The sequence below is a fragment of the Lichenostomus cassidix genome, chromosome 1Aa, assembly GCF_008360975.1.
Source record: "Lichenostomus cassidix isolate B80296 chromosome 1Aa, HeHo_3.0, whole genome shotgun sequence".
NCBI classification, from domain to species: domain Eukaryota; kingdom Metazoa; phylum Chordata; class Aves; order Passeriformes; family Meliphagidae; genus Lichenostomus; species Lichenostomus cassidix.
In genome coordinates this window covers 19,239,647-19,266,930 of record NC_139480.1, presented here as the reverse complement: position 1 = coordinate 19,266,930, position 27,284 = coordinate 19,239,647, and the positions used below count along the sequence as shown (strand labels likewise).

General features: G+C 38.1%; 1 protein-coding gene across 1 annotated transcript in view; it reads left to right on the top strand.

The window, feature by feature from the left end:
* The window catches only part of MAPK12 (mitogen-activated protein kinase 12), a 30,589-nt gene extending 3,888 nt beyond the window's left edge, over nt 1-26,701 (top strand). Inside the window, exons 3-12 of the mRNA XM_085041826.1 lie at nt 6,439-6,497; nt 7,831-7,942; nt 15,333-15,362; nt 17,045-17,092; nt 19,197-19,311; nt 19,949-20,020; nt 20,622-20,701; nt 21,455-21,533; nt 23,079-23,252; nt 24,042-26,701. Coding sequence (XP_084897952.1) covers nt 6,439-6,497; nt 7,831-7,942; nt 15,333-15,362; nt 17,045-17,092; nt 19,197-19,311; nt 19,949-20,020; nt 20,622-20,701; nt 21,455-21,533; nt 23,079-23,252; nt 24,042-24,112 — 840 coding nt within the window. The 3' untranslated portion in view covers nt 24,113-26,701. The remainder of the gene's footprint in view (nt 1-6,438; nt 6,498-7,830; nt 7,943-15,332; nt 15,363-17,044; nt 17,093-19,196; nt 19,312-19,948; nt 20,021-20,621; nt 20,702-21,454; nt 21,534-23,078; nt 23,253-24,041) is intronic.
* The last annotated feature ends 583 nt before the right edge of the window (nt 26,702-27,284 follow it).

Sequence of the window (27,284 nt, the reverse complement as noted above, 5' to 3'; positions counted from 1 at the left end):
TGCTAACTAGCATGTTATAGTATGATTGTATAAAATAGCAGGTTGTTTCCTTCATTTAATCATGCTAGTTTGTAGTATTTATTCCACTGGAGCCTTAGCACTTCTTGATTATTTCTTTCATATCTGCTGAATCTTGTACAGAGGAACAGTCGTCTTTTTACCTTTAGAAAATATTTTCTAGTAGTGCTGCTTCTGTTCTGTGTTTCTGTCCATTTTGAGTTCATTTAAAGTGAGGACCTTTAAAACTTACCTATTATGGCTCTGGCTTAAAACCAAAAGCAGTGAGAATATGGCCAGCGTGCTAACTTCAGCCTTGGCTTTAACTCTCAAACATATGCATAGCTCTGTATTTGTGTATTCTTCTGCAGTTAATGGAGATGTGTGTCTATGCAGAGTGAAACCCAGACGAGTAAGTGGAGGCGCAGAACCTTTAGTTTCTTTTGGCAGATAACTTGGATTTTCTTGCACATTTACACTGTAAGTGGTACCTTGATACCTGCTTTTGTTGAAACAAGTACACAGTCACTCGCAGTGGTCCAGCCCTGGTGCTCTCCCCACCTCCAGTTTGTTAAGAGAAGTTTTCAAATAGGAGTGCAGAATAGCTGGCAAGAGGAAATGGCACCAGAGAGAGGAAGGGAAAAGCAGTAGCTCATGCTTGGTGGCTCATGTCAAAACAGAGTGTGGATTTTATCAAAGTGTGATGTGTGTATATATGTATATACTTATGTGTACATACAGTCACCTGTGGGAATTTTGACACAATTCTACCAGTTAAATTCTAAATGTGTTTCTGGCTTAAAATTTCTGACAAATGCCCATTAAGCATTTCTTGGGTCAGTTAATATTCTACAGATGTTTTCACTTCCTGGAAACTCTGTATGTAAGAGGCCACTGCAGTATTTGTTTAAAGGTACTCTACATTATGCTCTCATTCATTGCTCAGAGTGGAAATTATTCTCTGTTGTATTCCCACATCTGAAGACCAGTGTGTGTTTTGCATTAGCATGTAGCTTTTCTTTCCCCCTTAGAAGGAATTGGATATCCAACAGACACCAAATTGTCTGTCTCTCTCTAGTTATATTTTTGAGGATGATACACTTTTATGTTGGCTGCTTTTTGATTCTGTTGTCTTTTTTATTTTGAAGAATGTTGAGCTTTTTATTACACCTACACAGTGTCAACCAGGGAAGGAATTAGTTCCAGAGAAAATAGTGGGTCACACTATGTTCCTGCTTGAGAAGAACCTTAAATCTGTCACCATTTGCAGTTCATCTAGCCTGACATGAGCAGTGGAAGGGCAACAGTGTCTGCAGTGTACAAAATCTGACCAACAGGGGAGTTGTAGATGAGTGATGCCTTAACAGATGAGAGCGTGCTCACTGTGTTAGAAAAGGTTTCCTGCAGCAAGTCCTGCAGGACTGCACCAGCTAAAAATTCACATTCTTTGGGTATATATGTGCCAGTAAAGTGTAGTTGAAGAATCCTGTCTGGAAATGGCAGATCTCCTTGTTGGTCCTAAGTTATAATTGGACCGTTTATTGCTGTCAAAAATTTGCAAGGGAGAAACACTCCTGTCTGCTTTCCTGGAAGCTGAAAGCTTAGCACATCTAGGGAGCTTAACAGGACACCAGAGTAATTGTATTTTGGTACTCAAAAGTCAGTAAATCAACACAGGGGTATCTATTTTCATTTCTTCTTACTTTCCTAACATGACTAATAGGTGTTTTTTGTAGGCTGGGCTTCAGTTGATAGCTATTTATTCACACCCAGCCTTGGTGAGAATGAAGCAAACTGATGAGCATATTCCATAAAATGAAAATAAAAAAGGCAACACTGAAACCCAGACCTTCTCTTTAGATTGCCATGCAATCTAGAGATGAAGATGAGTCTGTCTGCAGGATTTGAATCTGTCCAGTGTAGCATATGAATCCTTTGAAGGAAGAGTGTGGTGATGCTCATGGGTATGGCTTGTGACTGCCAGTGTGCTGACTGTCAGGAGAAAAGAAAAGGAAGTCTTGCTCCATCAGCGGGCATCCATCATCTCATGTGCTCATAATCTGTGGGGAAAAAAGGTGGTATAAGCCTTGGCATGGATAGTTAAAATTTTAAAAAGATTGAGAGTTCTTAGAGTAGAACAGAACAGGGACATTAAGCTAATCCTGCAGAAAATTTAATGTGGCATAATATGTAGTTCAGTGCACTCTAGTGAGGCTCTCTCTTAAAAATGTACTTGCATGTTTAGCCTGAGTGCTAAAGCCACTCCACTTCACTGTGTTTTCATGCATAAGATGTACAAGAGAAAGCAGCACTTACTGTTTGAGAGACGTAATCTACATTACTTATTAATTTATACTAGATTCAGGTCTGTTCTTGATGTACTGGTGCTTACATCAGAAACTGTCTTTTAGAGAAATGTAATGGGTCAGTCCTTGAATAAAAGTAATCCAGTATGTCAAAGTACAGGGGAGGACAGAGATGAGGAGCTATTCACCATTGTGCCCTGCTGTCGGAATAGTATTTGGAAAAGGAGGCAGCTGAGCAGGGCAGAAACCACCTTATTAATGCGAATGTGTTGTTTATCTGTTGACAATAGTTAAAGCTGGTGAGCGTGGTCAGGAGACACATGCAGTAGGGTTAAGAAAGGCTAGAGATGCTGTCACCCACCCCCACTGGTAAATATATTGAAATAAAAGTAAATATATTGAAATAAAAGTAAATATATTGAATAAAAGCATACCTGTAGAAAACAAGTTAGACCAGTAGTCGGGTAGTTTTGTGGATTTGCACTTGAAGAAGATGGAGCATCTCTCTTATGAAGACAGGCTGGGAGGGTTGGAGTTGTTCCACCTGGAGAAGAGAAAGCTCTGGAAGGACCTTACAGCAGCCTTCCAGTACCCAAAGAGGGCTACAAGAGAGCTGGAGAGGAACTTTTCACTAGGGCATGTAATGACAGGGCAAGGGACAATAGTTCAAATGGAAAGAGGGTAGATTTAGATTGGGCATAAGGAGGAAGCTCTTTACTGTGAGGGTTATGAGGCACTGGCACAGGTTGTTCAGAGAAGTTGTGTATGCTTCAACCCTGGAAGTGTCCAAGGGTGGGTTGGATGGGGCTTTGAGCAACTTCATGCAGTGGGAAAAAGTATCTGCCCCTGGTGGGGTGTTAGAACTACATGAGTTTAAAGCTGCTTTCCAACCCAAACCAACCTGTGGTTCTGTGGGAGAGACTCAGTATTAGATCCTGTCCTTGAGATAAAAGCTATTCAAGTACTTCAGTACAGGCTGAAGAAATCCGGTTATTTTTTAGTCAAATGTACAGTTGGAAACAAGATTCATTCTTTACAGGCTTATTTATTTGATAAATTGCCTTTTGGCAGAGTTAATAGGGGTAAAAGTAAGACACTTAAAAGGCAGCAGTGCTGCGGATTTCCATAGAATGCTTTTCATTGCCTTTGCAGAGTGTACTGCGTTCATTCCTCAGCTGGGCTTCCATCTTTGATAATGTTAGTATTTGTGCTGAGTAACACCAAAAATACATCTACAGAAGGTTTCACAGATACCTCTGTTACATTTCATATAGGCAACACTATGAAAAATAAGTTATTCTTGTGATTGTTTATGGTGGCTTACTTTAGTGCTGGAGCATTATCTTTAAGTATCATAAAGTTCTCCACAAATACTGGCTTTAACTGAGAGCATTTCAGACAGAAACAGGATTTTCCATCACGTTGTAAAGGAGGGAGTTGACTACAATTTGTCCAGTTCTTTCCTTTTTCCTGAACAAGTAGCTAGAGTTGTATCTTCCTCAGAGGATTTATTTTATCTCATACTTCCTTGTGCTTAATATAGCTGCAAAAATCTCTGGCCTAAATGGAAATATGAGTGACTCTGCTCCAGTACAGGAAAATAATCCCAAACCACAACTGTTAAATAAAGGTCACTGAGGAAAAGGAAATGGCTCCTTCACTTTTATTTTAAAACTGATTAACAATTTACTAATTGTCTTACCATTTTGGACACTAGGGTAGATTTCAGGATTTTTTGAAAACATAATTTATAAAGCAAGAAAAGAAGTATTGTGAAGTCCTTGGCATGTTTAAAGAGTTTTCTGGTTCATTATTTAAAATTCCCTTCTTTGGGAGCTTAGCATTGATCCTGGTGGCCTTATTCACTGTAGAGAATTTGCAGCAATAGTAAGTTTGTCTCCATAAGTTTGCAAACTTACCTCAGAAATAATGTACATCAGACAGCATTAAGGAAGTACCAGGAAGTCTGTTTACTTGAATGGATGTGCATTAGAATGTTAGTGAACCTTATTAGTGTGTTTGGGGCTGGTATGTTCTGTATGGAAACATGTTCTTCATGCTCCTGTGTTTCACATGGGATGCCTGATAACGCCTTGGCACACAGATGGATGCGATAGAGCAGCTTCATCATTTCATCCTCCTCTGTGTCCTTTCATTTTATTGTGGTGTCCCAGTGCATTTCACTGCTACATTCAGATGTGATGGGGTTTATTTTCTAATGGTTCTTGCTTAGGTGTATGAGGGCATAGAAATACCTGCTTAAGGAGAGCAAGCAAGACTTCTGAGAAGGTGGAGAATGATAAGGAAAGATGCATATTGAATAAGATTACTGCTAAAATGTTAACTTCCGTCTTTCTATATGTAAATCTGTGGAGAGCACACAGCTTTTCTGGCTGTGTATGCTCTGTGTGTGTGTACACATGCTGCCTTAGAAATGCCTGGAGAGCTGCATTATGCTCCATTATTGTAATGTGCATCTTTGTAATCCTGTCCTCCTCCTTTCTCTCCCTACCTCACAGAGAAAGTTATGTAAAACTGTCATAAGAGAAAATTATGTAAAGCTGTCATAAAAAAAAAAAAATCTTACTGTAATGTTAACACTAGAGGTATTAATTCAAATAATAACCACATCCTCTGTGTGTTTAATTATTGTTTTATGGTAGTTATTCTTCTTTAATTTGTTTCATATAACAATCCGAGGAAAATATTATCAGTGACTTTTTTCCAAAGATATATGTGGCAACAGAGAAAGGGAGTTGTAATTTTCTGCTTTCATCTTTATTAGTCTTTCTATCTACTTCATCATTATGACATTTTGATAATATCCAGTTGTAGTAGTTTGCCCTGAATATGGGAAGACTAAAAATATGTGCAATAAGGATTTCATCATGGTTGGGGAGTTTTATTTAAAGCTTTAAATAAAGGAAGTTGTTGTTTTCTTGCATTTCCCCCCTCCGTTTCTGCTTGTGCTTCACTTTCTTTTCACTTTTGTTTTTTAAGATACCTGATTTGGATGACACTTCTTGATGTATGACCTGATGTCTGTATGGTCACAAAGACAGGGTTGGATTGTAAAGGTTATTAGTCTTTTAGGTTGCTTTCCAGGAAAGCCCTGCATGACCCTAGGGTGCCAATAACACCAAAGTTGTGGGCTTGATCCCCATATGGGGCACTCACTTCTGAGTTGTACTTGATGATCCATGTGGGTCTCTTCCAACTCAGACTATTCTGTGACACAGCAGCCTGCACCTGGGAAACACCACAAGATCTGGGGCTTGGGAGTCTTCCTCTGAACAGGCAAAAATGGTCATGGATTAGGAGCAGAGGTAGAAAAGAAGCAGCTCTAAGAGCCTGTGTTATTTAGGCACTGCCTGGATTAAGCAGCATCAAAACTAAAATCTGGCTTTAGATAATTCCAGCTACTTCTCTTTGAGCACTGAGTTACGTATATTTTATTTTCTGGTATTTAATGGGCTTGAAAGAAGCATTGGTATTTAGTATAATGCATCCAGTCAGTTTGTATAGTTCTCCTGAAAACCATACTAATAGGAAAAGCTGTGGTGGAAAATCCATTTTACTAGATTGTTTTTCTGTTCAGTGATATAGAACGCTTTTGTTTGACAAAGCTCTTTGGAGAACCTAAGGTATAAGCCATAGTAAATCATATAAATTTCTTGCTAATTTTTTCTCAACAAAAACAGTTTAGTTCAAGTTTCTTTTTGTACTTCCAATTAGCTATTGTAGTCTGTGTACCTAAATTACCCTGTTACTGAAATTAGAAGATGTTTAAAGTGTTCTCCATTGATGAGCAGCAGGCCCAGCTAGGTGGAGAGCACTTACGAGTGCTTCATATTATAGACTGATTTGTCTGGTTTATTTTCAACACTTCAGTACTTAAAGTGATAAAATAACTGTCTTCTCTTATATAAAACTGTCAGCCTCTGAACTTTTAGTTCCAGTAAATACTTCTCAAATTTTTTATCACAGGGTAAAACTGCCCTCCGAGTAACAAAATTTAACACATAACAAATCCTGGCACTACTTTAGGGGTTTTTTTCTGCCATGTTTATGCCTGTAACTAATGTCTCACTGTGGAAATGTTTTGGATTTTTTTTTTCTTTTTTGGTCTTTTTAGGTCATTGGAATTTTGGATGTGTTCACACCAGACATAACACTGGAGAAGTTGAATGACTTGTAAGTTCCACGTTGTTTGTGTTTTGGAGCAGGGCATTGTTGCTTGTGTAGGAGGAAAGGTTGTTGCTTTTTAAATAGAGAACTTCAAAATTGTTGCTTCACGGACTTTTTTTCCTGAGTTTCATCTTAATGTAACTCTTATATGCAGGTTTGGTAGGCTAGGATTTTCAGATTCTTTATAGAACCACTTTCCTTTCTTACAAGGTGTATATTTCTTTCAGCCCTTAGTAAACAGCAGTTTGCTGAATTCCCTAATCCATCTTTCAAGTATTTATTTCTTACCCTAAGGCCCAGGTTGCTCAAATGGTAGGACAATTCTTAGCCAAATCAGGTAGGCTGAAAGCTGTCCCTACTACATAGCACATCTCAGTGGGATCCATGTTAATTCAAGGATCAGTTGAAAACTGCTGATGCCACTGAATTTTTCAGTGTTTGTCTGCATTACAACTGTGACTGTTTTTCCATTCAGTAATCCAAACAGCACCTGATTCTACCACATCTCCCTGAGCCTTTGGTGATTCCCTGATGCCTTCAGTGGCATCTCAGCCACAAGATGCTTAACATGTCTGCTGTTTTATTTGTTTACTGCTGCAATTCTTATGAATTAGAGTCGCTAGAGAAACAGTGCTCAGAAATCCTTTTGGGCCTAATGAAGATTTCCTGTATTAATAGAACTGTTCTGGATTTCATCTAGTGTAGCTATGTTTCCTAAACAACCTTGTGTATTTATATGTTAAAAAAGAAAGCTGTCTGACAAAAAAATGTAGAAAATGAAGTACAGAAAACATGGAGCATGTGTTTATATTGATCATTGAGCCAAAAGGAATGTTGTCTGTATTGTCTGTTGTACTAGCATTTTATACAGCATATGTAATAGAATGCACATGTATGTGATGAGCATTGAAGGAACTGTGTTTTAAATGAGATTCTAAAATCATCTTCCAGATTTTGCTAGTTCAGTGCTGTGGTTATAACTGTGAGGTATATTGCCTTTTGTGAATGTCGTAGTTTTCTGTGTAGCTGTCTTTGAAATACTACAAGGCTTTTGATTAGTTTCTTTCTAAGCTAGTTCTGATAACTAGCAGCTTTCCATAATCAGTGACAGAACTGGGCAATATATCTTTATGACACTCGGATAAAAACAAATAGACTTGGAGGGTAGGAGGATGATGAAGGAATTGCTTGGTAAATGGAATGATCTATAATTTAATATTTTAATTGAACTATAACATACAATTATGTTTAAGTTATATGACAAAGTTAATCAAGTTTATTTGCTTGGTTTTCTTTACTTTGTTTGTTTGTTTTGTGTTTTGTTTTGTTTTGTTTTAAGCTACCTCGTCATGCCATTTATGGGAACAGACTTGAGTAAGATAATGAAGCATGAGAAACTAAGTGAAGATCGAATCCAGTTCCTGGTATATCAGATGTTGAAAGGCTTAAAGGTTTGCCAGTTCTACTAATATTTTGATTTCACAGTCTTTTATCCTAGTCAGCTGTTATGGAGAGCTATAAATACTTATCATTTAATAGCAGGATAAAATTTATCTCACCTGTATAGTAAAAGAATATATATATAATATAAACCACTATGTTAATTTATTATATAAATTATATTTTTACAGCTAAATAATCCTGGCTCTCTCAGTTTCTCATCTTACATTAGATGCTCCAGTCCCATCATCATCATGAAGGTTCACTGAGTTTGCTTCAGTGTCTCTCTTTAGCTGAGAAGGCCATGGCTGAGAATAGCACTCCAGTTGTGTCTGACCAGAGCTGAGAAAAGGGGAAGAATCACCTCCTTCAAGTTGCTGGCAATCCCCTGCCTAATGCATGAGGCTTTTGGTTGTCTCTGGTGCAAGGGCACAGGTCCTTTTCTGCCAAGCTGGTCAATCTCCTGCCTTGTCTGGCATTTGGGGTTTTTCCCTCCCAGGATTTTGTTGAACTTTGGTGGGTTCCTGTCAGCCCCTTTCCTCATCCTGTGGAGGTGTCACTAAATGGCAGCACAATCATCTGGTGTGTGAACGTTCTTCTCAGTTGTACATCATTTGCTGAGTTGATGAGGGAGCCCTCTATCCCATCATCCAGGTCAGTAATGAAGATGTTAAACAGGACTGACTTCAGTATTAACTCTAAGGGAGATGGTGATGGCCTCCAGCTGGACTTAGTGCGACTGATCACAACCCTTTGATCCAGGCAGTTCAGTCAACTTTGATCCAAGCAGTTCAATCACTGTCCATTCCATTAATGTAACTCCTACTTCCACTGTCTCTCAAGGTGTTTAGAGCATTTCAAAAGCCTTGCTAGAGTCAAGGTAAACAACATGTCTGCCCTGTCATCCACCAAGCCAGTTGTCTTATCACAGAAGGCTAACAGGCTATCAGGGGCTGATTTTCTTCTGTAAATCCTTGTTGACTACTGCCAATCAGTTCTTTGTCCCTGTGATGTTTGGAAATTGTTTCCAGAATTACTTGCTTATTACATTCCCAGAGAGTGAGGTGCAGCTGACTGGCCTTCCTTGATCCTCTTCTTCCCTACCCTTTTGAAAACATGAGCAATATTTGCTTTCTTATCATCATAAGGAATATCTCCTAATCACCATGACCATTCACATAAAATTAAGTGGCCACAAAATTAGATTGGCCAGCTTCCCTTAGAATTCATGAGTGCATCACATCAGGGTTTTCAACATTTGTTTAAATGTTAAATTTGTGTTTGTTAAGATGTTCCTTATCTGATCCTCTTCCACTGAGGGTTAAGTCTTCCTTGCTCCAGACTCTTCTAGCAGTTTCAGGGACTTATGATATGGCAAATATTACCAATAAAGATGGATGGAAAGAAGGCATTGAGTACCTTGGCTTTTTCATGCCCTTCATGCAGTTGCCCATGTTTTCCTTAGTTTGATTTTTGCACCCAGTTTGCATGTAGAAGCCCTTCATGTTCACCTTTGTGTCCCTTACCAGGTCCAGGACCAAGAGGGCTTTGCCTTTCCAGGTTCCATCTCTGGACCCTTCGGCAGTGTCTCCATATTCCTCCAGAGAGACCTGACTCTGTTTCCACCTCATGTACACTCTTTCTAGGAGAGGCATGCTGTTTGCCAGGGATGAAAAACATCGTTTGTGCTAACTTTACAGGCAAGCAACATATGAACTGTAAATAATTAGGTGATGTTGAGTGTAGTGGAAAGGATGAATAATTAATTTAATTCCAGTGAAATGGTTTAGAAACATATTTTGGTCCTAGTGACATATATTATCTGACAGAGGCCAGCAGAGCAGAACTTGTGGCCCCAAAGGTTGAAACTGAAGTCTGTTGTCCAAACGTGGAGGACAACTGTGCATGGTTGACATACATAGGAAGAAAAGAGAGCAGGAATTTAAGAGGATATATTGGGCAGGTTTGTGGGAGGTTTTGTTTGTTAGTGAAGGCTGCAGGGGTGGCTTCTGTGAGAATTCACCAGGAACTGCCTCCATGTTGAGCAAAGTTCCAGCTGGCTCCAAGGCAGACCTGCTGCTGGCTAAAGCTGAGCCCATCAGCAATATTCATGGCACCTCTGTGGTAATATTTAAGGAGAGGTATAAAAATGCTGTGCAGCAGCTGTGAGAGGGGAGTGAGAAAATGTGAAACAGCCCTGCAGGCACAAGGGTCAGTGAGAAAAGAGGGGCAGAAGATGCTCCAGGTGATGGAGTAGAGATTTCCCTGCTGGCCATGAAGACCATGGTGGCACAGGTTGCTCCTCGGTGACCTGTGCAGGACCATGACAGAGCAGATACCCACACAGCAGCCATGCTGGGGTCCAGGAGTGTGCCCTAAATAAAGCTGCAGCCCATAGAGAGCCTGTGCTGAAGCAGGCCCCTGGCAGGTTTTGTGACAAGACCTGTGGCACATGGGGGACCCACACTGGAGCACTCTCCTGAAGCACTGCATCCTGTGTAAAGAGCACGTGCTGAAACAGTTCGTGAAGGACTGTCTCCTGCGGGAGGGACATAAAAATAAAAGCAGCTCTCATTGCAGTTACGTGGCAACCAGCAACCAGCAGGAATGCTGAGATAGTATTAGAAAATTTATACCTCTGATCTCTGGAACTATGTTAGATCTTCTGTAAGAAGTGGTTTGCCTGAATGGTTTCTTACCCCATGTTTTTGAGAGCACAACTGTGCTTACCTCAAAATTACCAGTGGGAAATAAAATATTATTCAACGACTAGACTGTTTTGTTATTTCTTATTACACAGCAAACTCTGGAGAACAGTCTTTACAGTATCTGTTTTGTTAAATTTTGGATTCTTGTTGAACCATTTCAGCCAGAAATACACACCTAGCTGGAAATATTTTTAAGAAATAGGAGTGGTCCAGTGCTTGAGGCACATTCTTGTAGCCCTGTCTGTGCTAGGAAATGTGTTAAGCTGAAAGCAGTGTTGCTACTATGCAGAGAAAAAAGAAAATGAGTCAGTAATTTGTTTATTCTTTTGCAGATATCAGTAAATTAGCTGTTTAAGAAAGGATTTGCCAAATTTTGCATGAAAATCTTGTCTTTTTTAAGGTCTACTCTATCTGGGTTAAAGACAGCCCATCTGTGTTTACTTAGATTGCTTTTTTGGCGGGGCATGGGGAACAAACACACACTTAGCTAGCACTCAGTTGAGGCATTATAAGGGGAAAATGCTTGTAACACCTGGGAAGGAGGAGTATGCTAGGATCTAGGTGTACTCCTCTCATTTGTATAATGACTTTTTTTTCACCTTTTAACTTTGATGATCTCTGTTGTGAGTGGTTTTTTTTAATTGTTGTTAAAGATGTAACCTGCAATATGCATTTGTCCTTTGTAAAGTATCTAAGAACTTTATGGTATCTGTGTTTATGTCTGGCCAAAGGCAAGAAGGCTGTTCATCATTTTTGTCACATTGCATATTCTACTCTTAACAACCTGTTTACATGTGACAAATGCATGTAGAAAAAACCCTGCATGACTGCTGTATTGTGAAGGGATAAGGGAGATTTTTGCTAAGCCCCCCAGTTGGTTCCTTGCAGTCTTCATTTCTGCATTCTCTTTGTAGGCATGTTCTGGTTTGGTTGTATACAAAATGCTCAACAGGCTTGATTTTAAAAAATATGTATAAATTGAGGTCAAGAGAAAGTTCATACTGAGTTCATGAAGATTTGTGTCACTTCTTCAGTCTTTGCTCTGCAAGTCAGTACAGTTCTTTTTTGTCAGTTCTTACCATTTTACTATCTTCTTTCTACAGAGAATGAAATACTCATTTCCTTTCTTTGGTGAGCTGTGTAATTTATCAGAATTCAATGTGATGTGACACCACTTATAAAACAATGACATGCCTCCCTTTTGTCTGTTTCCTAGTTGGGCCTTAGTCTCACATTAAATATTATTTGAGTGTCAGCTTGCATCTTGGAAGGACTGTCATAATTTCTATTTTGTTGTTTGGGAGAAAAGCTGTGTATTGTCAAAGAGTACAGAAGGCAAGGCAAGCTAAACATAAATGTCTTTATGTAGGTGGAAAGAGGCTGGAGCTTTCAGGCTTGGGTCCCTCTTCTGCAGGAATGCCAGCTAGGCTCCTGTTCATAGAGGTCTGGGGAGGTGCTGTCAGTCCTCTCTTACTATGCATAGTGTTTGAGAAGGGACAGGCAGCTCTTGTGCCATACAAACACCTGTTCAAGCTTCTTCTGCCATACTTATGGTAAGATTTACCTGCTTTTGTCCTCTCCTTTTCTCGTCTGTCTTTACTGCCTTTTGTTACATTTATGCTTGATTTTTTTTCTGCTTCTCTGCTTTCCCTTCCCCCTCACTCATTTCCTCTTCAGTTTTCCCTTCCCTGGCAACTTGCTCTTCATTTTCATTTTGCATGTTGCCTGGATCATATTCTCCTGAGTCTTTGCTAATTCTCTTTTGATTAGCTTTTTATTTTGTGGAGAGATTACATATACAGGAAAGAATGCTTAAAATTTAGGTGATTGTTGGATGACTTCCTAGTGTGATCTAAAGCTTACATTCCAGGATTTATGCATATTACTAAAAATTGTCATTAGAATAATGTGCAGAGCTCCTGTGCTTCAAGGCATTTCACTCATGTTAACTGGGTTCTTGAATCTAATATTGTTCAGATGAAGTGGTAATAACATTGTGAAGGATATGTCTACTCTGGTCTGAATTGTTTTGCCATGTTAAGAATGAAAAATCTATCAATAAATGTCTAATTTAATGAGGAGAACCAGTAAGAACAGGATCCCATTTCAGAAGGCTATTGAACAGAAATGGAAAATCTTCTGAATGAAGACTGGCATAGTTCCAGTGCTGCTACCTGCCAGGAGATAATGAAATACAGTTTAAAAAATACTGCTATTCTTAAAGAAACACTGCAGCACAGCACTAGTATTTCAGCTTTCAGAAAGGCTGATATGTACGTTACCATGAGGAATAAATGCTATTTCATGTAATTGTAGTGTTATCTTAAGAGGAGTGTTTAGAAAACATAGGAGCTTTCCCCAAGTCTTAACATGATTTTGTTGCTGTGAACATTCATAAAACCTGCAGTGGGGTGAGAATGCCAGCAAAACCACACTCTTCCCCCCAAACAGGTGAGATTTACTTTAACTAAAACTGTGAAGGGTGCAGACCGTTTAATTCCTCATTCTGCATTCTGCATTCTTAGATGCCAAATGACTGGGTCTGCCAGCTATTTCCGTACGGTGTACAGTCTTACCAGCAAAAACCGACTATAGAATATTTTAAGCATCTGTTCTGGAAAATCAAGAGGCTTCAGTTAGAAGACATTGGAATAATTTAGAATGCAAGTAGACATTGTGATATCCTTGATCAAGATAGCTATGACAGAAGACATCTTTTTCTTAATTTATTATTAAGTTTAGCTATTTACAGTTACTTTTTTTTTTTTATAAGCACATATATTTTCTCTAGTCTCCATGTACAGTTGACACACGTCCCCCTCCTCCCATCCCACTTCATTTCATGCGCATCCATTTGTAGTTTTTTGTTTGCTGTAAGTTTTACAGCCAACATTCCGGGGAGCAGCCATGTACCTTCAATGTCTTGTATCTGCCCCAGGAAATCCTGTGAAGGGCTGTGGCATTTCCTATGGCTGATGTTACTCCTTGCCTAATCTGCAAGTAATCTGTGGCAGGAACTGGTCTGCCACAGATGCCAACATAGGCCTGAGCTCTGGCACAGCAGTCAGTAGTGCAATCATGCAGCAGCAGGGCCCTACCACAGCTGGGGCTGGATTGGTAAAGTTGTAGGCACAGGGTTAAGGGAAGTGGGGGCTTTTTCCACCTCCCTCTTTTCAGAACCTGAGACCACATCTGGTGCAGCCTGTCAGCTGTAAGAGAGGAAAAATTAACTGTCAGAGATTTTTCAGTCACTGCTTTAAAAACTTGGCGTCTTAAATGCAGATCTCGTGCTGCTTAGGTTGTATGGGTTTTAAGTTCAGAAATCTAAGTTTGAAATGCACATTGGATCTGTCAGAAGAAGTTGGTTTTTGATCTGTAACTTCGCTTTTTTTCCTGGTGTTTCTCATCAACTGGATTATGAGGACCCCTTTGCAGAGGGACTGTTGCATTTATGTGGTTAATTGCCCATGTTGAGGCCTGCTGGGGAAGATGGTCATTGCTGGGGCTGGGGCTGATTGGCAGTTATCCTGCCAAGCTCCTTACTTCTGTGCATTTCTGTGATGCTGTGCTGACTATTCCTGGTTGGTCTTCCCTGGCCATACCAACTGGTTCCCAGTGACTCTGTTACCACTTCTTCTGTCCCATTCTTCAGGGTGGAATAAAATGAAAATTCTTCAGGTGAAGCTGGGGGTATTTGCATCTTACTCATCTTTTCTTGAGTCTTTTTATTTAAAAGCTTTTATTGTTCTCATTTTTCTTAGTGTCAGTAGTATGGTCTGTCGGGGTTTCAGATCAGTTCCCCACACCTGACGGGTCTAGCACATCCCAGGCTGCTCTTGGAAACCATGTCCTCAGTTCAGAACAACTTCCTGCATTTCAGTCCTTTCAAGAGATGCCTATATCTGAACTAGTTACTGGAGGTTCACTTTATTGACTGTGATGAAAATAGTCTCTTCTAGGGCATCATTCAGCTAGTGAGAGGAACTACATACCTCAGTGGGGAGCATTTGGTGACAGTCATGGGTCAAACATCTGTATTTGATTAGGTGTTGTCCCAAAAGAACTAGTTCTGGGTGTTCAGTTTGTTGGTTTGGCTTTAGTGAGCCCTTAAATAGGTCACTGAATGGGTGATGGAAATATTCAAGGGAGAATGTCTTTCAGCTTGACATTTCCATTTTCCATTGAGGAGATACTGAAGCATGTAGCAAGAATTCTCAGATAAGACTTTGATTGGCCTTCATTCCAGTCTTAATTATCTCTTAAAAGTCAGTGCTGGTGAAAAATGTGAATCTAAACTATGATGGCACACCAGAGACATCTATTGCAGGAGAGCATTTCTGATACATAAAATAGCATGTTTCATTCTGATACATATACATATATATATGTATATATATGTGCCAAAATTAACTGAAAACAGCATTTCATGTATGGGAAGACTTTGTAAAAAACTTTATGATATGTTGCAGTACTCAAACTGATTTAATGATTTCTCATTATTACGGGAGGGAAAGGACAAAATGTTATAATTATCTGAACATTAAAACCATAGCTAAAGGGATCTTCCGCGCAATAAATAAACATTTTCTAATTTCAGTTTATTTTAGCACCGTGAAAAAGTACTTTCTCTCATACCTCAGGCAACTTTTTTAAGTCAGGACCTTAACTAAAAAAATACCTTCTCTTTTTACAGTATATTCACTCATCAGGCATAATTCACAGGGTAAGTGGAAAAATATGAAAGATGTTTATATTTTGATAATGTGAATGATGTTTGTGTATAATCATGCTTATAAATAGGCCTGAAATTCTGCTTATAGGTTTTCTCAGTTTGTTGGTGCCTTTGGTTGCTCCTTCAATAGGAACAAAAGGTGGCATGGCTATGTTGGTGTAAGTTGGGCACTCAAGTTGCACTGAATACAGCTTAGATTTGGGGTTCCTAAATTACTTTGTGAAGTTGAGTTGTAAGTCTCCACAAGAGAAAATTGTGTCTAAATTGAGATGGATAGAGTTTTTTCTGTATTTTTTAAAAATTAAGATTAAACTTTTAAAAACAATGTTTAGGTTTTCTTTAAACATTATATTAGTGTTCAGAGTTTTGGGGGAACCACGGAAACCAAAAAAATTGTCTAAAAATATGGAGATTTGAGAACCTCGAATATTTTTTTTTGGGGTTTTTTTTTTTTTGTTTTGTTTTGTTTTTTGTTAGGGAAACAAGGCATTTGGCTCTTTTGGAATCCTATCTCTGTATAAAGTCCACTTAAAAACACTTTTGCGCTGTGAAGACAGAGTTCTGAACAATGTCCTTGCGGCACCAAGCAGCATATCATCCCCCAAAACTGCGTTAGAACAGTAGACATTTTTAATAAAATATCAGGAGCATCATAGAAAGTACACATTGTATAGTAGCTTTAAGCTGGACGTAGAAGCTAGAGATGCTGAGAAAATAATGTAAGATATTTATATTTTTATTTTTGCAACTGTTGTGATCATGGTCTAAACTTACCATTGCTTAGTCGTTTTGTAAGGTCCCTCTCGATGACTCTTGAACTTCTTGGTTTAATTGTGGTTCTTTGCACCAAATTGTTTCTCTCCAAGGCCCTCTGATCTTGAGACATTTTTGTATAAAACAGGTGGATCCCTGTTAAAAAGTTTAGAGAGACGATACTTCTAAATATGCTAACATGTATCAAATGTTTGAAAAGCTGAAGGAAAATACATTTCTAACTGTGTATGTCGGAGTCACTGATGTTGCAATATCATCTTAGTCGTTGCCAGGGCTCTTCCTTTGCTAAACTTTATAACTGTGGAAGGTCATTAGAAGTCCCTAAGGTATCTTAAGAGACTTAAGGGAATACTTTTTCATGATGCAGTTCTTTTGACTTTCTTAGGAAATTGATTTTTCTGCAGAAGAGAGCATAGGGTTTTACATAAAATCTTGTTTGATTCCTTCAGTACTCCTAAGTCTATCAGGGTAAGGAACCTTTATAATGTTTTGAATTAATGTTTGAATATATATGAATTGTTAACTTTGTGGTGTTAGTATTAAATGCATAAAATTTATGTCCAAACCCCACTCATAGAAAAATGAGTGAATTCCTCCACTGGCAGGAATCTTCCAGACTTATAGAGGAAAAAAAAAAAGAAAAAAAGAGAGGGGGGAAAAAAATTCCCGGGGGGGGTGGGGCAGGTCAGGAATATACGGGTATACTGGAAAGAAGCCAGCTATATGCAAGTTTGTGTCCTTGTTTGTGTTGTTATGACATCATTTTACTTGTTGCTGTTCAAAATAGTTACATAAAAATTATAAAACCAGAAAGAAGGAAAGAAAGCAAAAAAAGAGTACCTTATTGTCTTTTTGTAAAAGAAAAAAATAACCAACATTCATTTAAAATCTGGTTGTAGGATCTAAAGCCTGGAAACTTGGCAGTAAATGAAGACTGTGAATTGAAGGTAAGGTATGTTTATTTGTAAAAACAGATATACTAGCAGACAATAGAGGCAGCAAATGTAGACATGCTGGCTTGTTTCAGTGTTGGGCCAGGCTTTTTGCCCTTGAACCACAATTGGCCTGTACATCCTCACAAAACAGCAGGGAATATGAATGGGGACATCAGTGTCCTGATGTGTAAGGACACATCAGATCTTATGACCAAGGTTACAAGTCATTTTTGTTACAGTTACTGAAACAAGTTAGGAAAATTAAGTTTGCTATCCTTGAGGAGCTGAGAGGAATTGGTTCATTCTTTTCTAATTCACAAATTAAAAAAAGGATTTTCAAACTTGCTCTGAAAATTGCTGTGAAAGTTCTAGTTGAAAAGCTGAAGATTAGAGTGTGAAAATAAAAGTTTTATGTCAAGATAATTGTTGAAATGGTACCATGTTAATATTAAGTACAAATAGGATATGCTCCTCGAGCTTAAGGAACACATAAATGAAAATAAATTATAAAGTTAAGACATAATACAAAAATTCTTGCTGTCATTTTCTACTTTTACAAATCTATGAAACCAAATTATATTTCAGCTGTTAAACTCTACATGTCACAAGCCTTGATAGATAAAATACCTGAAAAACTGTGACAGAATAGACAATACCATATCTGGCTTTGACCTGTTACATAAAACCTTTTTCTTCCACTCTCCCTGCCATTTTACTGGGGAAATATAATGTGTGCTGAATATGTAGAATAAATTGGAAAGCCATATATAAAAGTGTATTTTGCTACTGCAAATATTTTGTGTCTAGTAAATCTTCAGTACCCAAATGCAATCAAGTGCATTTAATTGGTAAGAATAAAAATATCTCCCTTTGCATTCTATTCCTGTTTTTAAATTGATTGGTAATTAGCAGTTATGAGGAAAACATGGAAATGATATTTCAAGTATGGCAATAAAGATAAGCCATAACATTTTGTAGTCTTGATCTGTGAATGAAAGTAGAATTTTCCTTTTTCTTAGTGTCATGGAATGATGAAACTATCCTGAAGTATTTTAAAATGTTTAATTACAGAGAGCATTACAAAAACATCACTCTTGGTATGGTAATGCCCAGGTAAAAACTCCTGCCCTGTCAATAAACACATGCAGCCTGATCCACATGGCAGCTAGTGGCTATCCATGCAAAGCTTCATACTCAGTTGTCTCTGGGTGACCATGATTTATCTTCAATAGACTTTACTTACCCAAGCCTCCTACTTCTTGTTAGAGGCATGAACTTTCTGATAAATACAAACTGATTGTCGTTCCAGGAGTGGAATTTTCTTGCTGTTGGCTGCATCTTTGGATGGTCCATAGAGGTGGGCCTTCTTAAGGCAGATTTTGTAGAAGTTGACAAAAGCCTATAACACTCATTTTTAATCTTGCTGCTGTACACATTGCTATATCTAGAGAGAAATATCTGAGAATTTTAGAAATAAGCTGAACTGTGCATAGCACTTAAAAAAATTGCACTCATCTTGTATTTCTTACAAAAGGCTTATCTGTAGTTGATGCTGGAGGTTGGAGACAACTTGGTGGCAAGAAATTATGGTAATTCCCCACTCTTTTTGCAGGTTTTCAGTGTGACCTAGAGGAAGTCTTCCCTTGTATGCATTACTCATAAAGTAGAAATAACAATACCTTCTTACTTCAGAATATTGTTGGAAAACACTCTTGAATAATTGTGCTACCTGGTATATAGGAGCAATGGACACTGTCTAAAATGGGTGCTGTTCTTTTAGCTGTAATTTGATACAATGGTGATTCTGTGGTCAGGGAATTTTTTGCATTGATGTGTCCAGTATCTTTTTAATTAATAAGTGAATCATTTGTTATATCTTTGCTGGGTTTACAGCTTTTGATGGTGCTATAAGAGTATGTAACTTGAAAAAAAATTATTCAAACCTCTGTGCTAACTCTGTCTTGATTTTTAAAATGAGAACAAGACACTTCAAAGAGACAAAGATAGAAAAATAAACTAATAGATTGCTCCAATTTTTTTTCTTACAGTTGTAAAGACCTGTATGAACTAGATAACTAGCTGTCTGATCTGAATGTTCTTTGTGCTTCCCCTACAGATTCTGGATTTTGGGTTGGCAAGGCATACAGACAGTGAGATGACAGGCTATGTGGTTACAAGGTGGTACAGAGCCCCAGAGGTCATACTTAATTGGATGCATTATACTCAGACAGGTCAGTGTCACTTCAGAAGTATCTTAACAGAGCTAAAGCATTTACTGACTCAGGCAATATATAAACAAGACTTTGTTTCTGAAATGAATGAGAAATTGGAGGTGGAAATGACAGTAAAATTATGCAAAATTTCCTTGTAAATAACTTGCAGGTATTTGTGTGGTGGTGGTGAGTTTGGGGTTTTTTAGATATGTTTTCTGAGAGTACCAGGATGTACCAAGGCAATTAGAAAAAGATTATTTAAATTATACAGGTGTGACAGTCTGGTCTCTGTTCTTGTGTTCCTGTAACGGTGTGCTGATTTTAACTTGAACAGACAGGAGAAAATGGCAAATGGAGGAAATTCAAATAATACTAGGATAACTATGGAAGTTTTTGAAAGCATTGAAAATTTACTTCCCATGATATCTGCCTGTTACTGAGAAATTCATTCTGCATATTATGAGATTATCTTCAGTTTGCTCATTAGAAAGTCTGGTAGTTTTACCTGTCCTGTTCATCATACTTGGCAAGGCACACATTTGTTTTATAACAGGCTATAAAGGTAATTTTTATACTTCTTAAAAATATGTTTTAAATTAAACTTTATGTATATTTAAATGGACAAGTTAATGTGCCTCTTGGTCTTTTTTTTCAGTTGACATCTGGTCTGTGGGCTGTATAATGGCTGAGATGATAACAGGGAGACCTCTGTTCAAGGGAAATGATCGTATCCTTCAGTGAATTTATGATACTAACGTAAGAAAGTTATGAGATTCTTATGTGGTACAGTAAGTCTGTTCAAAAACGGATGAGTATAAATTGAAATGAATAGTGAAATGGCTTGTACCTTTCTCATTAAATGGTTATTTCATATCTCTACCACTTCTGCACACCTGCCAATTAAAATTTGTATTACTGACTTTTTTCAGTAGAAGTGATCTTTGAATCACATCTCAAATCATCAAGTAAAAGGCTCTGTGATAATAGAAAATCCTTTCTTTTTTTTTTTTTTAGTGCATGCAATACATATGTTGATTGTTCAGATACTCTAGTACTTTTGGACTGATTTTTTTTTCCAAAAATATAGAACAGGTCTGATAATATTATAAAATTTTGCAGATTGTTCGGTTATGTGTTCCCAAATTATAGGATATTTTCTTTGCCTTTTGTAAGAAAAATTGAGAACTTTCATATTTTATAAATCTGCTGTTCAGTCATTGAATTGAGATTTTTATTTTATTCTCCAACAACAAAGAAATTCATTATTTTTGCAGGATGCATAGGTTTTCTAATGGTGAAAGAATTTGTTCCTTATTTCTGGTATTCAGATCTGGACCAACTCACAGAAATAATGAAAATAACAGGTACACCAACTCAAGATTTTGTTCAAAAATTGCACAGTCAAGATGTGAGTATCCTGCTTTGTCAGCTGGTTTCACGTGTCTTAATTTTACTTTAAGCCATGCTCAGTTCTTAGACTGGCTGAGAAAATATGTATTGACTACTGATATGGCCCCTGGTGGTCCCTCTCTGGCTTGAAATGCTTTGTGCACCCACAAGAGCTACTGGAGATGGGGGGCAGAATGACAGAGAATTATCAGAGCATTGTTTAAATACTTCAAGATGCCAGTGTGTACCATATAAACAGCTGAGCTGATACATTGCAACTTTTATTGTAAAGGTACTGAAAGCATGAAGACACTCAGAAAACCCACTTGTTTGCAAATGTGTCTTTCCTGCTCTTATGTGGATGTCCTTCTAGAATCCTGAAGTCCTTACTATAAAGAACCTAAATTAATTCACTGGACTAACTGTACAATTTAAATATTAAGGAATTACTGTGTAAGGTTCCCTTCTAGAGATTGCTGTGAACTTGCTATGACATTCTTTCAAATAATTCATACATATTTATTTGAATAAATATATTAAATATGGAGCACTAATAATTAAAGCTTTGCATAATTTCCAAATTGTGGTTTTAAGGCTCAATTAAAAAAAAAATCTGTTCAGCAAGAAGGTGAATATCATCAGGGTCTGTGACCCAGAAAAAATGCATTTGTACAATGTGCTGTCAAAACATTGTTGAGTTACCTATTAAGTGTATAGTTAATGTCACATTACAAAGGTGGCAAAGATATAATTTAATATACTTTTTTTTAAGGCAAAAAACTATATCAAAAGCCTCCCAAAAGTCCAGAAGAAAGATTTTGCGTCCATCTTGAAGTATGCGAATCCTTTGGGTAAGACTGTTTGTGTGGATGTTTGCAGCTTGTTCTTGTGTTTGCACTGGGGGCAGTAGCAGTATCAGTCATGTGACAGGGTATGTGATGGTTCTTGTGCCATTCTGTCTCTTGCTTTACATAATTCATAGTTTTGGTTGTAGCAGCTGAACTTCGCCAAGTTTAAACCCTGCCAGGAATCAGTTGTTTCTTAGAAGCATCAAAAAAAAGAAGTAGTTTGTGTTTTAGGTTTCAATCTAGCACCTGCCTATTGGTTTTACTTGAGCAGTTTTCTCAAGAGCTCCGGCAGATTAAGTGTATGTAATAAAAGTTTCTCTGTGTTGTATTTGCAGTATAATTCTGAAAGCTTAATCTGATCTGCAGTTGAAATGCAAGAAAATGGAAAGCTAACATTTTAGTAATGGAATCAATACATCCTGAGGACCATCTGTGCATTCCTGAGAAGCACTGGCTTGGATTCGATAGACATAAACAGCCGGAAGAGCATACCAAGAGTGCATAACTGTGACATGACCTGAGGCAGCTAGAGCTCTGAAGTGACACCCCCTGAGGATTATCAATTTCCCAATGATCTAAACACTCACAAAGCCAGTTTTATTAGAATATTAATTAGGAGTGATTAATTGAATTTTCTAAATTTAAAAAGTTAAAATTTTAGGTTCAGATATAGTAGAAATAAATCTGATTAATAAACAGCTCTTACTGCATGGTTAGCTCAGGGACCTTCTCAGCTACAACAAGCTACGCATTTGCATTTAGTTTGTAGGATGTCTCTTCTTGTCATTTCTGTGGCCATCTGGCTGCTTCTGGTCTGGGATAGAAATTTAGAGAGAATATACAACATGGCAAGCAAGAGTTGAAGAATCCTGTCCCACACTTCTGCCTCTACTTCCTTTCAGCTGCTCCACCAAACCCAAGAACATCTTTTCAGGATAGAAAAACAGAAAATTAACAAATCATTCATCATACCTGTTTACACTAGTCCATTTTGACAGTCTAGCAATGGACCTGATCCAAAATCCACAGGAGGGGAGCATAAAAATTTTAATGGATTGTTCTGGCTGAGGTCAAAACCGCATTGCAAATAAAGTCAACTCTGAGATTCTGAGCATGGACAACTAACTTGTCTTAGTGAACTTCAAAGTGTACTTGGGTTTGGAGTTGGTGACACAGAGTGCAGTTTTCTTTAGGTGTTTACCTGTTCATTCAGCTGCTCTCAGAGGAGCCTTAGAACCATGAGTGGCTGGGAAAGCCCCTGGAAAATGGTCCTGGAGCCAGAAGCTGAGAAGTCATTATTAGCTAAGGTGTTTTCTGTATTGCACACAGAAGCAAGCGAGCATCTCTGCATTGCATCAAGCTTTGTACACATCCCAGCTTCCTCACAATACTGTCATGCAAAGGGGCCCCACTGGCTATAAATGGACACCCAATGATTCTGTGTTATTTCTTCATGTATTTATTTGAAATACCTCCAGGGCAATATTACTGTGTACGAGTGGAATCAGTTGTGTGATTTGAATACACTGTTGGTTTTCTGTGCAACAGCTGTAAACCTTTTGGAGAAGATGCTAGTGCTGGATGCAGAGAAGCGAGTCACAGCAGCTGAGGCTTTGATGCATCCTTACTTTGAACCAATTCATGATCCTGAGGAAGAAATTGAAGCTGAGAAATATGACGACACATTTGATAACATGGATCTTCCCCTAGATGAGTGGAAGCGTGAGTTTAGTTTTGTGATGTTTTCAAAAATAACCAGATTGAAAGGTCAAAAATAAAAGTGTCCCCCTTTACAAATTAACTTCCCTGCTTTTGATCGAACGGAGTAAAAATAGTGTTAAGAAAGAGAAATGCTACTGATAAGCCAGTGTTCCTTTTATCAAGCCCTCGTGTAAGGATCTTCAAAGGTTTCTTCTCTGCTTCCTAACAGAGGCTGTCCTCCATTTCCTTCGTGTTTCTGTCCTCCCATCTTCTGCAATATAGAAAAGTAACTATTTCTGTAACTTGCCTTCCAGTGGATGGGGCAGGTGAACAGATTGTTTAACTATCGCTTCTATAGGACTGCAGTGATTGTTGGCCTTAAAGTTAGGTTCTCTGAGGAGAGAAAACATATCTGTGTCAGCAGAGATTTAAATCTAATCTTGTTTTCTTCTAAGGTCAGAGATTTGTATTTGGGCTTTTAAGTGAGAACCTGACTTTTAAAGCTAATGTGCTCATTAGCTCTTCCTGAGGATATTTCCTACTATATACTTGAAAATCAGTGCTCATATCCCTCTGAAAGCACCTATACCATTTCAGTATTGGGCTACTTCTTTGAATCAAATGGTGAAAAAATTATCCTTGATTCCCTTACTTTTTGTACTGTTCCTCTCTTTTTGCCTGAAGAGGTCTCTCTCTTCCTGAGCTAGATCAGAACCAAACCATGCTGGGGTTGCACCTTGCATATTCATGTTTGTGCAGCTCCTTTTCTGATTAGACCAGCAGTGCTATATCTATTCTGTTGTTTTGCAGGCATTACATACAAAGAGATATTGAACTTCAAGCCACCACAGACATCAGATTCAAAGGAGACAGCAGTGTAATTGTATGGCTCAGTATTTTCAGAACTCTGAGGAAAACAGAAAAGTTGTAAATGTTTGTGACATTCCAGGTGTATAAAACTGTTTATAAATAAACTCTATGTAATCTGTTCCATCTGCACTGTAAGAAAGAGCAACGTCCTTTACTCTGCATGTGGAAGTTGGTGCCTTTGGGAGTAGCATTTCAAAAATATCCAGAAACTTATTTCTGCCTACAACTTCTTCCTTCTGCACAAAAGGACTCAGAATGCAATAACCTGGTGCCATCCTCAAAAGAGCAGGACTAGTTCTTCAACTCAGAGATCAGAAGAGTACAAGTTGTCACACCAAGCAAGCTGAGAACACAGTATGTCAGAGATGTACAGTGACTGCTCTCTGAGGCCACTGAACCGTCTTGAATGCAAGAAGTATTCACGTGACTTCCTCTGGATTATTTCACTTTGCTGAGATGCCTGGTAAGGCTAATCATCTTCTGTTACCTCAGGTACTGCAGTGGGTAGTAGAGACACAGCCCAAATGAATTCCTGTGTCCCCTGCCTTGTGTGCGTGGAAGAGAACCTCAGAAGTGTTATGTCCTGGATTTTTTTCAAAGTAACCAGTGTAGCAGGACAAGTTTTCATAAACTTGCTAGGTGAACAGTCACTGGATATACTGGGTATAATCACTTTATAATATTTATCTCAATGTGTGCAGTTTCTCTGTAGAGTAGACTAGGGATCAAAGATTTTCAGGGAGAAATTATTCAGATTTTCTAAAATTTTGTAAGCTCTCTAACATCTTAGTATTGAAATTATCTCAGACAATGTACTGGTTATAGAATCAGCAGTGCTGGTTTTAAAAATAAAGCTGCATATGGGTCACCTTATAGAAATTGAAATGAGGACCAAAATGATACACTGCAGCTCTTTGTTGGGAATACCTGCAGCAAGCTGTGTTTTTCAAAGTGTACAAAGCTGTTACCAGGTGAAGTGTAATTGTTTCTTTTTTTTTAACCTTTTGAACTCATCTTACTTGGAAAAACCTTCAGACCGTCTGTTGAGAGGTACCTTAGAAGGAATCAGCTTCCTGATGGGATAGATTAGTTAGATGCTTCATGAGTTCCTCTTACTGTCCTGTTACTGTATTTTCCTAGGTGCTTTATTCGTAAGGATCTAAGAGGTAGGAAAAAGAATTGGCGAAGCTTTGTGAAGAATTTCTATGTGAAATTGGTTGTCTTTCTTAAAGATAGTGTCTTTACAACCAAATGTTTGGATGTGGGTTATTCCCAATGTAATACGCTGTGGTGTGTTACTACTGAGTGAAATAGATGGGAAGGAAGACATTTGATCTTAGCAGGTAGTAACTGGAGAAAAAGAAGAAATTACTTTTTTTTTTTTTTTACTTTAATATCAAATATAAACCATCTGTTTAAAAAGGCACAGTTATTCTGTTTCTTTCAATGGATGTTTGAATTAAACACCTGTAAATATTAGTATTTGTTTAAAAATTGTGATGACTGTTGATTAGCTGAGGTGGACATCTAGAGAGATTAAATAGTAACAGAAACCTTAAATTCATGTATTTGATAAGTCATTGAAAACTACCATTTCAGGAATGCGTGAAGAAAGGGGCCGAGGATGTAAATGGAATCAAAACGTTTTTCCAGACTACAGGTTCCTCACCAAGGAAGGCACACTTAAGAGTCATACCCCATTTTGCACTATGGACTTTCTGCTTGGTCTGCACTTCTGTGTTAAATAGAAACTTTATCTTTTACAGAATAGATGTTTTCTCTTAGCATCATTCTCTGTGGTCTTCTTAGAAGTCATGGGAGAAAAATGCCTGTTGGAATTAGTGGTGCTGATAGAGCCAGTCAATTGGAAATGAAAAATGTCAAACACTTACTTGAAAATGCTGCCTCCATATTTTAAATGGATTTCAGCAGCCTAAATTCTAGCAAATGCCTAAAGTCTGGAGATAATGCAGATGGCTCAAATGTTTGTCAGACACGGAGGGAGCATTTTTTTAATTGAAAAACTGCTTTGTATTTTCTTCCTAAAGGCCAACACTTCAGTGGGCGTTTCCACAAAGTCAAGCCCTAAAATCCTCCATTGGCTGAGGTGAACTTTTCCCTCTCTTAATGTTAACTCATCATTGGAGAAGCAGCCAGCACACATGAGAAAGAAATAAGATAATGTTACTTTTTCTTGATAGTGGAGAAATGCAGAACTCTTAAAGTAACTGAAGATCTTGATGCATAAGTCAGCAAAACAGAAGTACTGCTGTGCCATCAGCAAATAGCAAAGGCAAAATCAAGTTGGTCAAGAAGTTTCTGTGAAGAGGTTGAATTCCGCAGAAATTACTCCAAATGGCAATAGAGATCATTAAAAGAACTGTGAGGTGAAAGCAGAAATACTTTGCAGCGGAAGCAGCTGCTACTCCAAAGGGAGAGACAACAGTTCCTAAGCTTTTATTTGCTGTTCCTACTGGTGCTAAGCAACTCAGGAATAAGAACCCAATTTCTGTTTGCCTTAAAAGAGAAATGTGAATACATTTTGCATGAACTTGAAATGTATTGTGAAAAATAAAGGTTGGAAGTTTTTTACATAATAATGGGCTTATTTTCCATATATGTATTCCCAAAGGTATAATGAGTACTGAAAATACTGTTTTCAGTGAAGGGAACTGTGTGAAACTAGTATTGTAGGTACATCTTGTGTAATATTAGCTGCTGGTGTAGTTTCTTTTGGAAGTTAGTCAGACCACACATACTAGTCTTTCTCCCGTTTTCCAAACTTGGAGTTGCTACAGAGCTGATCTGACTGTACTACTGCCACCTAATTATTTCTTAATAGCATCTTGCATTTTACCAGACATCTCTGCTTTGTTCTGAAGGACAGGAGATTGGTCCTTAAATGCAGTTCCATTTCTCAGCCTGATTTTAAAGGCCAAAGTCAGATGGATGGTCTTCAAGCATATACATCTTTGAGTTGGACAGGGAAGTTTGAATTAACAGAGTTCCAGTAGGATATATGGGGGTCCCATGCTCCCTGACTTGGAGCAAGATTGTCCCCTTAAGTATTAGTCTTGTTAAAAACTCACCAAATGTTGAATTTTGATAATGTATTCTTGTGAGCCAGATGTGGTTCACAACTTACTTCCTTATTTTCCTTTTTTTTAACAGGATATCACTGAG